General features: G+C 43.9%; 1 protein-coding gene across 1 annotated transcript in view; it reads right to left on the reverse strand.

Moving 5' to 3' along the window:
- Positions 1 to 2,398: 2,398 nt before the first annotated feature.
- The window catches only part of PROSER2 (proline and serine rich 2), a 40,861-nt gene continuing 25,603 nt past the window's right edge, over positions 2,399 to 17,656 (reverse strand). The window contains exons 3-4 of the mRNA XM_036845098.1: positions 7,002 to 7,254; positions 2,399 to 5,293 (exon numbers count right to left, since the gene is read on the reverse strand). Coding sequence (XP_036700993.1) covers positions 4,320 to 5,293; positions 7,002 to 7,254 — 1,227 coding nt within the window. The 3' untranslated portion in view covers positions 2,399 to 4,319. The remainder of the gene's footprint in view (positions 5,294 to 7,001; positions 7,255 to 17,656) is intronic.

Raw genomic sequence — 17,656 nt, forward strand, 5'->3', positions numbered from 1 at the left:
CCTCTTACCTTGTTGTTGAAGAGGACGTTCATGCAGTTTAGATGATAAGACGCGAGGCTGAAGTACATCATTAAGAGCCAGGCTTGTACCTGGTGGGGCAGCCTCACTGGGCTCCAGGGGTCATCCGTGCCCCCGCTAGAAGGACAGTAAGCAGGAGGGAGACGGAGCCTGCTGGTGACAGCAGTGACTGGCATCTCTGAAGTCTTACGAATTTGGAATGTGTAGGAAAGAGTTTTATTATATTTTTTTGAGTCAAGAGACATTTTAGAAGGATTGCAACCATCACTCACAAAGGTTTTTATGCTGAAAAGAGCGGGATGGGAGGTGCCCTTTGGCCACCGTCCTGTGGCCCAGCCTCTTCTCACGCAAACAGGTGGATTTGTTCCCCAACAGCGTGTTTTTCTTCTAGAGAAGAGGGTGCTTCTGGCCGGGGAGGGCCAGCAGGCGCAGGAGAGGACGTGGTCAGCGAGCAGGAGGCACGGGGCGCTCCCTGGCAGGGTCCAAGCAGGGCTCCGACTTTCCCAGGCCTCGGCAGCTGACAGCCCTGCCTTCTCTCTTCTCAGATATTGAAAGCGGGGCCTGTCCAGCGAGTAGATTAGGAAAGGATATGGGAACTCGTTCCCCATACTTTGAAGCAGGGAAAAAGAGCCTTGTTGTGAAGAGAAGAAACAAAACCTGTTCGGTGACTTGTCATTTCAATGAAGACACAAACCTCACACAGGTGAGCATTCCCCACGCGCCTCCCCTTCCTCCTGGATCACAGGTGGGGGGAAGAAAACACCGAAAAACTACCTCTGCTCCTTCAGAGGACATGGTGACTTGGTGACAAACGTTTCAGAAAAAGTTTCTTGATAAGAGTAAATTGTTTTCATATTTATCTTGTTTCTCTCTCTTCACTCCTCTTGAATAAACAGAAAGAACTGATTTCTTAGATCATCTGCATAAAAAACATAACCATCAAATCCTCTGAAAGGTCAAATTCCTCACAGCCAGAGCTGTGGGAATTCAGTAAAAAAAGAATACCATTCTTTGTATTTTTCTTTTCCATTATGGTTTATTACAGGATATTGAATATAGTTCCCTGTGCTGTACAGTAGGATCTTGGTGTTTATCCCTTCCGTATATAATAGTTTGCATCTGCTAATTGCAAACTCCCAATCCATCCCTCCCCTACCCCACCTCCCCCTTGGCAACCAAAGATCTGTTCTCTGTGTCTGTGAGTCTGTTTCTATTTCATAGATAAGTTCATTTGTTTCATATTTTAGATTCCACATATAAGTGATATCATGTGGTATTTATCTTTCTCTTTCTGACTTACTTCACTTAGTATCATAATCTCTAGGTCCATCCATGTTGCTGCAAATGGCATTATTTCAGAGAATACAGTTCTGAGTTTTTTTTTTTTTTTTTTACAAATAAAAAGGTCAGTCAATCCTCAGGGTTCCATAAGGCCTGACTTATCAACTCCATGAAGCTCTTCACGAAAACTTGTTTCAAATGGGGAGCCTACATTGGGAGCTACCCATCAGGAACTCTGAGTAAAGAATCCTGTATTGTTGAAGTCAGGGGGTGGGGGGAGGAGAGCAAGAACGCAGCTCTGGGGGAGCCCTCTGCATCTTGAGAGACTCAGAGACACTGGAGGGACACCCGCACCTCTGCCTTTTCTCCCCCACAAGCCTTATAAGAGGAGAATGACCCTGGGGAGAGAAAACCGAAGACCAACATTTCTACCGATTTTGTGAAGATAAGCACGCACGCTAGCCAAATAGAGGAGGAGGAGGAGGAGGGCACTGGACCAGACTCTGTTACCCTGGTAACTGCAGGGCATTACCCTTTGCAGAGGAGACTCTGGTTTGGCCATTTGAACATACCTGCCTAAAAGCAGAGGAGAATTTTTTTTCCTGATTTTAAGTATTAAGGTAAAGAGTTTCATCTTTATCTTAATGGAGACTAAAATGGACTGATTTACAAGCATCACTTGAAAAAAAAACCAAACTGAGCACTTAAGATTCATCTTTCCTTTTTGTTACAAGTTTGCTTTGAAATATGGTCCTTAAGGTTCCCTTGAAGATGACCCTTTAAGAACGTCCTATCACAGAGTTATTGCAAGGAAACAAATGCCCCTCAGAAAACGAATTGTTTTTGTTAAGGTGATACATACGAATATAGGTTAGTTCATTAGCAGCTATAATTTGAACCTTGTACAAAATATATGGCTTTAATTACTAGGGTTTTGGGCACAAGAAATGGCCAGAGTAACAGTCAGTATAATTATGAATAAGTAGGTAGAAAAGATTATGAACAAACAGAAGGAAAGGATATAACCATTTAAAAGAAAATACCTGAGAATAAGTATAGAATGCAAAAACAAAGTTGCTTATACTTAAGATCTCTAAATTTATTTTTCAAAAATGCCATTATGAGAACAAATATACTAACATATAGTCAAGTTCACCTTAATCACAACGAAGTCATAGGATAAGAAAAAAAGAAAGAGTCCTCAAATATAAGGGATATTTAAAATGTTAGCCATATCAAGACCCTCTTTTTAAACACTGTGTAACATGGCATCTCGCTATATAAAAAGGAAATAACAGGGCCCAAGAATCCTTTAAACAAATCCAACATAAACAGGAGTAAAATAAAGACTATTTTTAAGAACCTGTAAGATCAAAGCACCTATTTAAATTAAGACCATCAAGAATCTATGAGATTATTTCAACAGGACAAGGCCTGGGCAAGACACTAAATACTGTCGTTCTAAGGAAAACATTACAATCATTTTATGTAACTTACAAGGCAAATTAATACTATGAAAAACATCCTTCACAGCACATTTAGAAGTTTGAGTTTAAATAATACTCAACAGGAAAGAAACAGATTCTGTGACAGTGGCTGAGACATACAACAAAAGGGTGTGACTTTCAAGTGTGGTCCTTCCGGGTCTATTTTAAGAGGTTTTAGACTCCAGCCTAAAATAGTTTTGATAATAATGCTTGTGGTTACAACTCAGCATGTAAGACATTGTCTGGGACAAAACCAGTTCTTTTCATGCTGTGTAACTTAGTTTGCTGTTTTTTCCCTTTTAAATTAATCCTGAGATCTTGCTCACAGAACATGGGGGATGTTAAGAATCTTTTGTTTCTTCTGTTTAACAGCCACCTTGGAACATGCAAAACTAAAATTAGGTGATAAATTAAAATTAGGTGATAAATGACATCTTTAAGAGCATACTTCACTAACAAAGGAACACTCTTGCTTAGTTGGAAGCTTATTTGGACTATTACTTTAATTGGGAACAGAACACGTTGAGGAAAAAGCACTTTGGTTCCCCGAAAAGTTATGGAGATGTGTCCTTAAAAGACTTCCTTATTAGGAAGTAACAATTCCTGTGTCATTATCTCAATACTGAGATGGCTTGTGTATCAAAAGAATAGGAAGTGCTTGCATCCTGTAGTTATGTAATAGGGTTTTAAGAAGTTTATATGTAATAATGAATGTGTGTGTGCACATCATCTATATCTGTATATAACATATATGTACCTATAAACACATATTATGTACATGTATATACACAGTACATGCTCATATATGTATCTCCCAGTAACACAGACTCTGTAGTCTGATGAGACTTACTTTCTTAAAACTACCACCTTTTCCAAACTCAACCTTTCCATTCCACTCCCATAACTCAACGTTACAGTAAATCATACTCTAAAGGCTTCAATTTTCAATTAAAAAAAAACCTGGGCAAACCAAATTAGACCAAGAAACAAAGGCATATTTAGGCTAACATACTGTCTTTCACCTTTCAAAAACAAACAAAAAACCAAAACAGTATTTTAAGACACTATGAAAATTGAACAAGCACTTCTTTATTTTGTTGGAAAGGAGGGAACGGTCCCTTTCTTAGAGAAACGAGTATGAGAGATCTAAAGTGGCTTTCGTGTCATGCACTTCGGATAAAAGGTTAGATTAGAGACTCAATATCAAAAAAAATCAGACCCAATCCCCCTCCTCCTAGATCCAAAACACATAAGGCATTTACAAATCACTGAAACCTGTAGGTGTTCAAGGTTATTCTCCGAGCTCTTGGAAACGGGAAGATGTGGTGCGGGACGCTCTCGTTCGGAAGGATGTCCCAGCTCGGATGCGGGCCAGAGCGGGGCAGCCAGTCTGCTGACTCCCGGGCCCCCATCGCTCGTCCTCCACGGGGTTCCGCAGTCCGGGCTTTGCTACTGCGCTGTGCGCATGCGCACATCCATGTTCGGCCACACGTACCTGGTCACCCTAACTCCCCCAGCGCGGCCCACTCTCCGTCACAAGTTCTCCTTCAGGAGGCCGAGCTTCCGCAGGGCCTCCCGACGGGCCTCCTCCGTGGAGCCGCGGCCCGAGAACTGGACAGTGATGCCCTGGGGTCTGAACCCCACAGCCCGGGGGAGCGAGCTCGACCGCTTCCTGGCGTCCTGGCCGCAGTCCGGCTGCCGGGGCGCAAGTTTGCTGGGGAGGGCTGGGTCCGGACGGAAGGTGACCGTCTTCCCTGTAGAGACAAAGGGCCCGGGATGGCTCTTGAGGATGTCGTGGAGGCTCTGGAAGCCGTTGGCCATCGGCAGGGGCTGTTCTGTCTGCACGCCTCTGGACTGCTGGCCGCCGTGCGCCCCTGCCCGCGCGGGAACAGCCTCCCGGGCCGGGCCCGGCTGGCTCTGCTCCGGGGAGACACTTCTCCTCTGCTCGGCGGGCTCGCTCCTCTGGGCCTGGTCCTCCGTTTCCCCCACGGAGAGGAAGGAGACCCCATTGATGTTGGCCAGGACCTGGGCTTTGCGCTCCTGCACGTTGACCGCGGCCTTGGAGATGGTCTTATTGAAGGCCTTCCCCGCGCTGTTGGTCACGCTGATGTTGCTTGGGAAGCGGTGGATCTTGGGCGCCGGCTGTGCGGCGTGTCTGTGCCACAGCGAGTGTTCTCCGTGTCGAGGGGCCACGGAAGTCAGCGTCCTCCATCCTGCAGGCTTGCCCTCTTTGGTCGGGGATGTGGGCGAGAGCCCTTCGTTCCCTGCCAGCTTCTCAGACATCTTCTGGGCAATGACGAGCGGAGTGGGGACCGAGCGGGCCAGTTTGGGGTGCTCTGCTGGAGGAGAAGGGGGCTCTCTCCCGGGGTGGGCCGGGGCTGCTGCGGGGACAGGGCAGGGAGGCGGCAGGGGCAGGGCCTCGGGACCTGGGGGGTCTGGGGGGGGAGACTTCTCAGCATCCTCTTTCCTGAGGACACGGGTGTCTTCCTTTCCAACAGCGCCAGCCCCTGAAAAGTAGCAAGGATCCTCATAAGCTACCACCATATGCAGAAATAAATGCATCACGTTTCCTTTTCACTGAATTTACAAAAGTCTCAAAGGGATTCAATACCAATTTCAACAGTACCTCTTGTCAGCTAAACTCCCTCTACCCTATTCCCTGGACTAGCGAAAGAGAACATAGTATATGATTCTCATAATCACCTGACGAGAAAGAATGAATTAGCAGTGGTGAAAGATGTGCAAGCCAGAAACAGTCAGTACCTGGGAAGCATACGGTAAAAGCAAGTTTCTAAGGAGCCATCATCCTGAGACATGTAACAGGAGGAAACAACAGCTTACCTTACGGGGGATTTTACAAAGGGGAAATGGTGGCTGGGAAGTTTGTGGTACCCACCAACCCCTCCCTCAGGTCTTTCTAGATGAAGGATAATTGGATGTGTCACTTTCCTCTAGAAACAGAAATGTTTCCTGACAGCCTCCAGTACAGTTTAATACACCAGCGTATGATTCTTTACTATATCCTAACATACGTGATCACAGATCACCTAACACTTTTCTGCACTAGTATTTATACACCCGTGTCTGCTGCAAAATTGGGAGCTATGTATTATATTTATCTTTGTATCCTCAGAATCTCACACAACGCCTGCCACAGAGTGGGCACTTAAAATTGTTATGAAAACATCATGTTAGAGAATTGATGGGCAAGTGGCTTACTTTCAAAAAAATGTTTTCCTTGGCACAATTATATGATCTGACATTTTTAAGGGATCAGTGGTTCAAATTAATTTTGGGAACTAAACTTCAAAGAAGTGATAAAAAGGGGAAGTTCATATTAAGTCTCTTCTTTGAAGAGCTGGCTGCAAACTCAGCCCCATATTTGGAACATATAACCAATAGTACATGAAATTCTGTGTAATACACAGCCTTGCTTACAAAAAATAAAGGGGTGGGGATATATTTCTAGAGGCTTGTGACAAATGGAAGTATTTTGTAGTCAACAGAGCAAAGATATTTTCCCTCCTATTTTTCCCTCATCTTTTCCAATCCTTATCCCCTTGTCCACATTTCCAATATCTTTTCCAACCAGGAAAAAAAAAAAAAATTGGAAGAACGTTTTCACCTTGTCTATGTCCCTCTGGTTCTATCACAGAACTCAAGGGGCAAAAAGCATACCTCTCCTCTGATGCCACCCTGAATCAAGCAAACTTTACAAAGCAGATGCTGAGCTGAATTTTTGTTCTGGTCATTTTTGTTTTCCTGAACCAACTGACTTTGCAGTTCAAACACTCCCACCTTGGAATAGGGGTATAATCTTGCACAAGAATTGAGATTCAACCTCAAAGGCTAAAGTACAAATCCTTTGTATATTTTCTTTGTAGAATGGGATTGTTTCCTGAAGCCATTTCCAGTTTTCTTTTTTCTTTTATCCATGTATGCAATGTTTGTTTCCCCAATTAGTCTCATTCTTTATTCTCGCCCTTTTGAAATTTCCCTTCCATGTGTTTTCATCCTAATATGCCATGAAAGCACCTACTTGGTTGGACAATCAGACTACCAAGAGGATGCTTCTACCCTACAAAAATCTGATCAGCCCCACAAGCTACTATACTGGCTGGAAACACAGAGGACACGACAGAAAGGAGGGCCTCTGTGTCTGGTACCACACGACAAGCCACGTCAGAGGTGGGGGACCTGTTCTCTGGTCCTCACCTGCTGCCTCCGTCACATCCCGAGGGCTCTCGGGTTCCCCGGCTCCAGGGCCCAGCTGCACTAAGTCCACGACATCCTCTGGCTCGGAGGGACCAGAAGTGCTCTCTTCCAGAGACCGCGGAGAGTGGCCCTGAGCATCACCATCACACAGCACCTGCTCCTCAAAGTCGCCTTCCAGGGAATCAATCGTCTCTTCAAAAAACAGGAGGACGTCCTTTTCCTCATGTGTGAGGTACTTCAGGCTCTCATCATCCTGTACAAAAGGTTTGGACATGAGGAATAAAAGCAACAGTGGTTTCACTGAAGGGAAAAAAACCCCACAACAATGTAGGGATCAATACAGAGCCTGGGGTGGAATTCACGGCACCCTCCAATTTCCCGTCTGGGGAGAGTGCACCACCCAGGCAACCCCGCTGGCGCACCTCTGCCTGTGTGTCCCTCACCATTCGACCTGCATGAGAAAGAAGGTTGTCCAAAAGGTGTAGCAGATTACGGATCTTAGACACTTTTGTTCCTCGTGAGCCAATGACAAGAAAGCAATTCTTCAGTATCTCCTTGGAAGAGGTCTTTTCAACTTACTGCTAACAGATATGCTTGGTTTCCCCGTAATAGCAATGGGGGGGAATCTTTAGTTAAAGACAGTGGAGTGAACTCACATATTTATCTCCTCTCCCTCCAGAAACCTCACTAAAACAAAAATGGGCTTTATCTTTTTTTAAAGATACAAGTCACAAAAACAAATAGAATAGGAAATGAGGTGATAGCAACAACATTTGGGAAGGTAGACAGCAGAAGGACAGGTGGTGACTGACTCAGAGGATCCAAGAAAGGTGAATTTTAGTCAGCAGCTGGGGGTGGGGCCGGAATCAACCTGCTGTGGCATGGAGAGCCCTCACAAGGCTCAGCACAGCGTCGGGGAGGTGCTGGGCAGTTCTGGAAGTCTGGCTAAGATGACATTTAAAAGAGCAGAACTGGACGAGAGTCTCTTTCAGAAGCCATCAGGTCACCCAGGCAGAAAACTAGATGTTTATTCTTAACGAAGGTAAAGCCGGGGGGCATCAAGCCAAGTTCGTGGTAAAGAACCGTACTGAAAACTGGGAGTCAGGGAATCAAACTGACCCTCTGGACAGAGGATTGGAAGGGTCTTCTCTGGGGAAGTGAATGGTCCAAGAGCCAAGAGGTGGACACCTTGGGCTCCCCAGGGAAACAGCTCAGCAAGACCACTCTACCAGTGACATGAGCGTCGGTCAACAAACCCCAGCACAGAATTCTTAATCAGTTTCTTAACATTCTACTCTTAAGTGTGTTCATATAGCTAATGGTCACCAAGCAGCTGAGAAAAACCTTTAACATGAAAGACACGTCAAAACAAGATAAGAAGGAAAAAAAGGCAACTTACAAGAAACAAACTATGCAGGATGGTGAAAATTCCAAAAAGATGATCATGGACATCGTCAGAGGGATCAGAGGAGAGACTGAAACCATAAACAAGAATCTGATGCTATTTTTAAAAACTAGAAGACAGAAAAGAGCTCTTAGAAATTAAAACTATGAAAAAAAATGAAATAGAAGCCTAGAGATAAAGTAGAGAAACCGGAAAAGTACAATAAAAAGTCAAAAAAAAATTGTTTTAAGCGGAAAACTAGAGAATACGAGTGGGAGGGCCAACATCTGAATAATGTGTTCCAGAAAGAGGAATGAGGAAAAATAGAGGGGAAGAAATGATCAAAGTAAACAAGTAAAATTATTCAAGGAAATGTCCTTGAACAGAAGGATGTGAGTTTCCAGATCAAAGGGTCGTGAGAATAACCTGATGAACAGGAATAAAACAGACCTATGCCAAGGCCCATCCCTTGAAACTTCAGCCATGGGAGACGAGGCGAGATCCTAAAAGCTTCCCAGAGTGGAAAACGGGTCACATAACAAAACATCAGGAGTCAGAACAGCAACAGACTTCTCAGCAGCAGCTTTGGAAGCCAGAAGACAATGTTGTGATTCCTTTAAAATTCCAGATGAATTCAGAACTAGAATTCGTACATAATCAAGTTAAAGTTAGAGTAGAATAATGGTGTGTTGGGGTTTTTTTAAATTTATTTATTTAATTTATTTATTTTTGTCTGCGTTGGGTCTTCATTGCTGCTTTCTCTAGTTGTGGTGAGAGGGGCCTACTCTTCGTCGCCGTGTGCGGTCTTCTCATTACAATGGTTTCTCTTGTTGCGGAGCACGGACTCTAGGCGCGCAGGCTTCAGTAGTTGTGGCGCACGGGCTCAGTTGCTCCGCGGCATTGGGATCTTCCTGGACCAGGGCTCGAACTTGTGTCCCCTGCATTGGCAGGTGGATTCTTAACCACTGTACCACCAGGCAAGTCCCAATAATGGTGTTTTTAAGACACACAAGGTCTAACCAGCAGATCTCCCATGCATGCCTTTCTCAGGAAGCTACTGCAGGGGGGTGGAGGTAGGGCTGTTCCCCTAGACAAGGGAGGAACCAAGAAGAAAAACCTGGGAGCCAGAATATAGGAGAGAATGAGAGAAAGCGAGGGAACCCCAGGATAACGGTGCTGTCCCCAGGATGTCAGCTGTGCAGTGAACAACCAGCCTAGTTCAGAGCAAGCCATGGGGCCACACAGAACATGAACAAAGCAAGCAAATAAAACCAAAGCAATTATCAACCACAGGAAAAACTAAAGTTATGAGACAAAGCATGTATCTGTGAGTCAATTCCTCTATAGCAACACACACACACACAGACACAGGTATACTAATTATATCAGTATTTATGGTAGCAAGAAAATGAGAAACCACCTAAAATGTCCAACAATAAAGGTATGGTTGAACAAATCAGGGCACATTCACAGATGGAATATTATACAGCCATTTTAAATGGTGTTGTCCAAAGAATATAATGTTAAGTGAAAAAAAAATGCAGATAAGCAAGAGTTGCCTCGATTTAAATATCAATATATGCATACTTCATATATCCACAAATACAAAAAGTACTGAAAGGATAAAATGTCAATAGTGGGGGAAAATGAAGGTAAATAACAAACAGGATAGAGTTAAAAGTCATTGCCTCCAGTGAGTCGGAAATGGGGGGGGGGGGTACAAGTAAGACTAATGCTTTTTATAAACCTTATAAAAGTATTTGAGTCTCTACGATGAAAATAAATTTTGATAAAACAACAGGAAAAAATATAGTGGAAGCAAAGGTGACTAAGAGTTGGTCCATGTGGTATAGAATAATGCACTTCATACCATGATCTGAGAGGTCTTCAAATGCCCACCTATCCAGGCCCATCACAGAGCCTGCAGTGTCCAGAGGTTTAGAGACTTTTCTTTAGTTTCAGGCACAGTATATACTTGTCTGGGGGATGATTAGCACAAGAACACATGCAAATTTCTCAAACTAGCTTGGCCATGTTAGCTGAATCCTGAAGGAAGTCGACTCAGGAAAAGGGGACTGTCTATGGCATGGGTTCAGTAAACAGGAATAACAGAATATTGCTGGGGAGAGATACTACAGCATGGCTTAGGTAGCAGAACAGAACACTGCTGGGAAGAGAAGCAATATATACCTATATACAACTGCTGGGTCATAAGATACGTGTCTGCTTTGGTAGACATAGCCTAACAGTTCTCGCAAGCGGCTGGACCAACACACACTGGTTGGTGCATGGCCCTGCATGTGGTAGCATCTCCTTCTGATATTCAGTACATTCCCAAGAAGACAGCAGTGTTGAGATTCTTTTCCTCATAATACTTAACTGGCTGTTTGGAGATCCTCTTATGAAGTGCCTGTTCAAGTCTTTTGCCTATTTTTCTATCAAGTTGTCTTTAAAGAAATAATTTGTAGGAGTTCTTTTATGCATACTTGATACAAATCCTTTGTGGGTGTATTTATTGCAAATATTTTTTCCTACCCAGTGGCTTGCTTTTTCTCTCTGTTAATGGGGGTCTTCTGGAGACTAGTCCTTAATTTTAGTGTAGTACAATGTATCAGTCTTTTCTTTAGAGCTTTTTGTGTCCTATTTAAGACACCACTACCTACTCCATGGTCATGAAGATATCCACCTGCTTTTATTTATTCTAAAAGCACGGTTGTTTTTAAACTTCCATATTTAGTTCTACAATTCATCGGAATGAACTTTTGTGTATGGTGTGAGGTCACAATTCGCTGTTTCCTACAATGATACCCAACTGTTCCAGCAAAACTGCTTGAAAACAATATCGTTTTGGGACTTCCCTGGTGGCGCAGTGGTTAAGAATCCACCTGTCAATGCAGGGGACACAGGTTCAAGCCCTTGTCCAGGAAGATCCCACATGCCTCGGAGCAACTAAGCCTGTGCGCCACAACTACTGAGCTTGCACTCTAGAGCCCACGAACCACAACTGCTGAGCCTGTGTGCCACAACTACTGAAGCCCACGTGCCTAGAGCCCATGCTCTGCAATAAGAGAAGCCACCACAATAAGAAGCCTGCACACGGCAATGAAGAGTAGCTCCTGCTCGCCACAACTACAGAAAAGCCTGTGCGCAGCAACGAAGACCCAATGCAGCCAAATAAATAAATTCAAAAAAAAAAAGACTATCGTTTCCCCACTGCAGGTCCCCTTGGTTGTAAATCAGGTGACAGTGCATGAGTCCATCTGTTTCTAGATTCTCTTTTCTGTTCATTTGTGTACTTGTCTGTTTGTACAATGATAAAACACCATTTTAATTATAACATTATAGTATGCCCCAAGTTTGAAGCCCTCCTGTTTTGCTGTTCTTCTTTACGTCTGTGCTGGCCCTTTTTATTTCCAGTATCAGCTGGTCAGTTTCCATATACACATAAATATACACACACACCCATGCTGGGATTTTGATTGGACTCCATGGAAGTTCTTCAAGTTGAGTAGAACTGATGTCTTACAATATTTTTTCTATCCGTATGGTATACTTATTTAGATTAGGGGCTCTTAAAGTGTGGTCCTTCACCCAGCAGTGGCAGCAGCACCCGCGAACTTGTTAGAAATACAAATTCTTGGGCCCCATCTCAGATCTACTGAATCAGAAACTTTAAGGGGTTGGGCCTTCAATCTCTTTCAACAGACCCTCTGGGTAATACTGATGAACTAACGTTTGATATGCCTTGATCCGGTTCTTTATTTTCTCTCAATAATATCTTGTAGTTTCCAGTGTAGAGATTTTACAGATTTTGTTATCTCTCCTCCTAAGGTATTTGATGTTTTGCGATGCTATTAGAAATGGCATCACTTTTAACATTTTCTAAATGTTTCTGGTCTATAGAAATACAAGATATACTGACCTTGAAATAAGCAAATTTAACAAATTTGCTGCACAGTACTAATAGTTTATCTGAAGGTGCTTTTCGGTCTTCTACATAAACAGTGGTGTCTATAAATGAGAGGTTTTTATTTCCTCCTTTCCATGCCTCATGCCTTTCGTTTTCTTCATTCTGCCTTATCGTACCACCAGCGTCCTCCAGTTAGTTGAACAGAAGTGGCATCTTCGTCTCGTTCCCAATGTTGGGGAGAAAGCTTTCAATATTCCACCATTAAGCACAGTGTTTGCTGTAGGTTTTTAAAAGATGATCTTCATCAGATTAAGAAAGCTCTCTTCTATTCCTAGTTTGCTAAGTGTGTTTGTCTTTAAAATAATGAATGGGTTTTGAACTCTGTCAAAGGCTTTTTCTTCATTTATTGCAGTGGTTCTCAGCTGGGGATGATTTTACCCTCCCTGGGGCATTTGGCAATGTCTGGAGACAATTTTAGTTGTCACAATTTTCTCCCTTATTCTGTTAATGTACTGAAGTATGGTGATTGATTTTCAACTCTTAAACCAACCTTGCATTCTTGGAATAAGTCCAACTTGGTTGTGATGTTATTAGCCTTTTTATACAACACTGAATCTGATTTGCTAACATTTTGTTTAGAATTTTTGCATATATATCCACAAGACAGATGATAATTTTCCTTTCATTATAATCAGATTTTGTATGGATTTCCTTTTTTAAGTTTGAACTTAGGAAACAGTGTGCCCTTAGATTTTAGTTCGTGGCATATCTTTCTGTTCCACTTCTTTTGAGATTGGGTGGGGCTGGGGGGGAGGGAACAGAGTGATTTTAAGGAAAATTTTTCTCCAGTTCAAATTGTAACAGTTTCGTATTAACTAGATCTCTGTAAGTTTATCAGTTTACATATCTAGCAGTTGTGTAGCCCTTAAGAACTTCAATTTTTCCCTCTAATAAGAGGATCCGTGTGAAGGGACATTAGAAGAGTAGCAGGATACTACAGGGGAAAATGGGCACAAGGCATTCCTTATTTAATACTTTTTATTGAGCAATGAGCCAAAGAAGAGAGGAATAGGTTTTAACAAAAGAACCAGGGTTAAAATCTTATAAGTCCTTCATGTCTACAGAATATATGACTAATGGGTTTACACTTCATTCTGAGAACTCCAGGATCTGGCCCTACCTACCTTTTAAATTTATTTATTTATTTACTTACTTTTGGCTGTGTTGGGTCTTCGTTGCTGCGCACAGGCTTTCTCTAGTTGCGGCGAGCGGTGGCCACCCTACCTACCTTTTTTTTTTTTAAATGGTAGGTTTCTGCTTTTAAGATTATTTTTTTTTATTGATTGATTGATTGGTTGCTATGTTGGGTCTTCGTTTCTGTGCTAGGGCTTTCTCTAGTTGCGGCAAGTGGGGGCCACTCTTCATCGCAGTGCACGGGCCTCTCACTATTGTGGCCTCTCTTGTTGCGAAGCACAGGCTCCAGACGCGCAGGCTCAGTAGTTGTGGCTCACGGGCCTAGTTGCTCCGTGGCATGTGGGATCTTCCCAGACCAGGGCTCGAACCCGTGTCCCCTGCGTTAGCAGGCAGATTCTCAACCACTGCGCCACCAGGGAAGCCCCTACCTACCTTTTAAATGTCACTCCTACTCCTCTCCCCTTTATACTCTATAGCAGGGCTGGTAAACTTTTTCTGTAAATGGCCAGATAGTAAATATTTGGGGCTTTGCAGTCTTAGTGGTGGCAACTATTCAACTCTGTCAACGCAGTGTGAAAGTTACAGGTGATATGTAAATGAATGAGCTTATTAGCTTTGTTACAATAAAACTTTATTTACAAAAACAGGCGGGGGGCCACATTTAGTCCACAGAGTGGGGTTTGCTAATTCTTGCCCTATAATCAAATCAAATCACTTGCTATTTCCTAGACCTGTTTCTCTGTCAGCAATGCCCATGACTGCACAGCCACATCTCACCTGTCCTTCCTGGTCCAATTTAAATGTCACCACACCTCCAGCCTACTCCCATAGCACCCACTGAATCATGCATTCAAATATTTGAGCATCTAGTAAGCATCGGGCAATGTATATACGAGGGTGTAAATAATGTTCTTGCTGTCTGGTTTAGCCCGTCTAATGAGGGCTTCAGACAAGAAAGTAGACAAAATGGCTATGACAAGGTGACTGTGGCGAGTTAGGAAAACATAGTATGGGTGTCAATTCACACTTTTGGGGCAGGGGGTCTGATATGGAAAAACTCTGGAGATGTAATGATTGTCAGTAATCTAAAAGAAGTGGGCGAGAGTTAAACAAAAACGGACCAGGGGTAGTTAGATACGTATTTTGGAGAGATCACATTGGCTATAGTGTGGAAAATAGGAAACAGTATGGACAACTGAATATGGAAACAATTTAGACAAAAGTTAAAAGTCACCTAAAGTAGAGCCATGGTGATGGGAACAGAGAGAAGCAGATGGAGTTGAGGGTTATTTAACCGGAAGAATCGACTCTTCGTATAAAATTCTATTTTTTACTGTAGTTGTTCATCACTCATGCATTTCACCTTTGCTGGACTTTATATGTAGAGGAAAGAGCCATGTCTGAGGCATCTGTGAACTCTGCACAGAGCTGAGAGTTTGTCTCGTGTCCAGGATGCAGTCACTGTAACCGCAGTGTCAGCTGCCTCCTCACCATGTAGGTCTGTCTTGGCCCTCTGGCCACCAGAACATGAAACTTTCATAAAAAATCCAGTGACGCTACTCGTTTTGTGACTTTTCTAGACTTATTGCAGGTTGGCGGGTGGCGCAGAGCATCCTGCCTCCTCTTTCCTCCTCTTTCCTCTTAATCTAGCCTGAGTCTCGCTAGATTACCCCACGCCCATCATTCAGCACACACCACACCAACCCTGCTCCTCCCAGAGTCACCCTAAGACATTTTGCATTTTTCTTCTCTCCATGCAGAGAAGTTCAGCTCGGTGATTCAACCACCACCATGACAAAAAACCCTGCAAGTCTAAAATGAGTAGGGCTCTTAGCATGACAAAGATCCCTCTAGTTAATAATTACATCCACCATGGATGTTGTTAGGGTGATGTGATAATGGTAACAACCAGAACCAAAAAAGTCTTAGCCCCAACTATTTGTTGAATTAAACATCTTGGGGAAATAAATTAATGCTCTCTACCCTTTTCCTCCTACTTTGACCTTCCCAACTCAGTGTTTCACTAGGGTTATTCTCAAGATTTTAGATAATCTATTGATACTTTGGCTGGGTATAATGATTTCTCTTTGGTTAGACAGACAGTAGAATTAAATAGGCAACTGACCTGTAACACGCCATCAGCTTAAGACACACGCCCATTTCCCAATTAAGTGAGCGGCAAAAGTGAGAATGGGGTATATAAACCCCGCACGTCCAATCCAACCTCAAAGCAAGGAGTCCCAACATAAGATTTCATTTGGAAAATAAGCTTAGAAAGGGAAGCTCCTATTCAACCATTTTATGTTGTGCGACAAACTACAGGACTCACGGGCTGACAGATGCAACACTGAGATCAATCAGTCCAGCTCCCTCACCTGAAGGTGTGAAAACCGGGTGCAGAGGCAATGTAATGACTTTCCAAGGGTCGCACAACTATTTTGTAGAGCGGCCAAGGCCAGAACCAGTTCTCTGCTTGCTTTCTGTTCTGTTCTACTTATTTCCCTTTCTTTTTATAAATTTATTTATTTATTTTTGGCTGCATTGTGTCTTCATTGCTGTGCGTGGGCTTTCTCTAGTTGCGGCGAGTGGGGGCTTCTACTCTTCGTTGCGGTGTGCGGGCTACTCATTGCGGTGGCTTCTCTTGTTGCGGAGCACAGGCTCTAGGCGCGCGGGCTTCAGTAGTTGTGGCTCGCGGGCTCTAGAGCGCAGGCTCAGTATTTGTGGTGCACGGGCTTAGTTGCTCCACGGCATGTGGGATCTTCCCGGACCAGGGCTTGAACCCGTGTCCCCTGCATTGGCAGGCAGATTCTCAACCACTGCTCCACCAGGGAAGTCCTCATAGATCAGTTTTAACCAGGCTGGTCAGCGGTCAGAGTCCCAGGTCCTGGCAGACTCAGATTCTTGCATCGTCAACTATCCAAGGTGTCTCTCGAGCGTTAGAGGCTGGAGGACAGGCTGGGTGACTTGTTCGTGATCAGCCTGGCCTTGAGTCTTGACCTAAGGGGCGGGGCCAAACACGCCGTGGACTCTGTTGCCTAATTCCCCAAACAAGAAGCTGCCCTCCAAATGAACCCCGACTCTGCCTGTACCTAGGAGAGGAAAGGAAGCAGAAACAGAGAAAAGCTGCAGTGCCAAGGGCTGGTGAGCCAGGAATTCAGGGTCAGAAAAGGGGCACGTGGACCTTGGCTGAGAGAGGTCCTGTCTACACCTCTATTCCCAGGAGATGCTGCCACTGCCTCTCTCAGGCAGGGACGTTAAAGAGGAAGACGTGGGCCTCGGGGAAGAGGCAGAGCCTGAAGGGCAAGGCAGCGAGCACAGGCACGTCTATGGAGCCAGGAAGCAGATGAGAGGTTGCCCAGGGCCTAGGGCAGTTGGAGGGAAGCGGGGAGTGACTGCTAGTGGGCATGGGGTTTCTTTTGGGTGATGAAGATATTCTAAATTTGGTTGTGATGATGGTTGCACATCTCTGTGAATCTACTAAAAACCACTGAATGGCATACTGTAATGGGTGAGCCACAGGGTATGTGAATTACACCTCAATAAAGCTGTTACAATACATTTAAGAAAAAAAAGCAAGGCAGTGGCCCAGTGGCCCCATGTGAGGAGGGAAGAGAGCTGGTGCCCTGGCCAGGGTGGGCCCCGCTTGACCACTGGTGCTATTGGATGAGAGATTTGCTAACTCAGTTCCCAAAGAACTAAGCAGAGAGGAAATGAAGATAAGAAAACATAGCAGCTTTCTTGGAAAGGGGTGAATGGAAGAGAACGAACATTTGTCCCTATTATTTGGAAGGTAGTAGGCTAACAGCAGAAAAATTTTTTTTTAATTCCCTTTCTATCAATGAAGTTTTTAATGCGCCAATTTGGGATGTGGAATAAAGGGAAGTTCTTTAAGGCTACAAATCTCCTGATGCTAAAAGAACGGTCTAGAAAACCATCCCTCACCTGTGCTACCCAACCTACCATGCTGACTGCAGGTGATGTCTACAAGCCTCTCAGGGAAACACTGTTTTGCTTCAAGAACTTGGGAGTACATACATTTCTACCCTAATCTATGTATTATGATGGTGAAGAAATAATTTCTAATGTATTCAAACCAGAAAGTTCAAAACACCAAATCTACTGCATTTCTACCCTAATCTACGTATTATGATGGTGAAGAAATAATTT

Source organism: Balaenoptera musculus, chromosome 2, assembly GCF_009873245.2.
Source record: "Balaenoptera musculus isolate JJ_BM4_2016_0621 chromosome 2, mBalMus1.pri.v3, whole genome shotgun sequence".
NCBI lineage: Eukaryota > Metazoa > Chordata > Mammalia > Artiodactyla > Balaenopteridae > Balaenoptera > Balaenoptera musculus.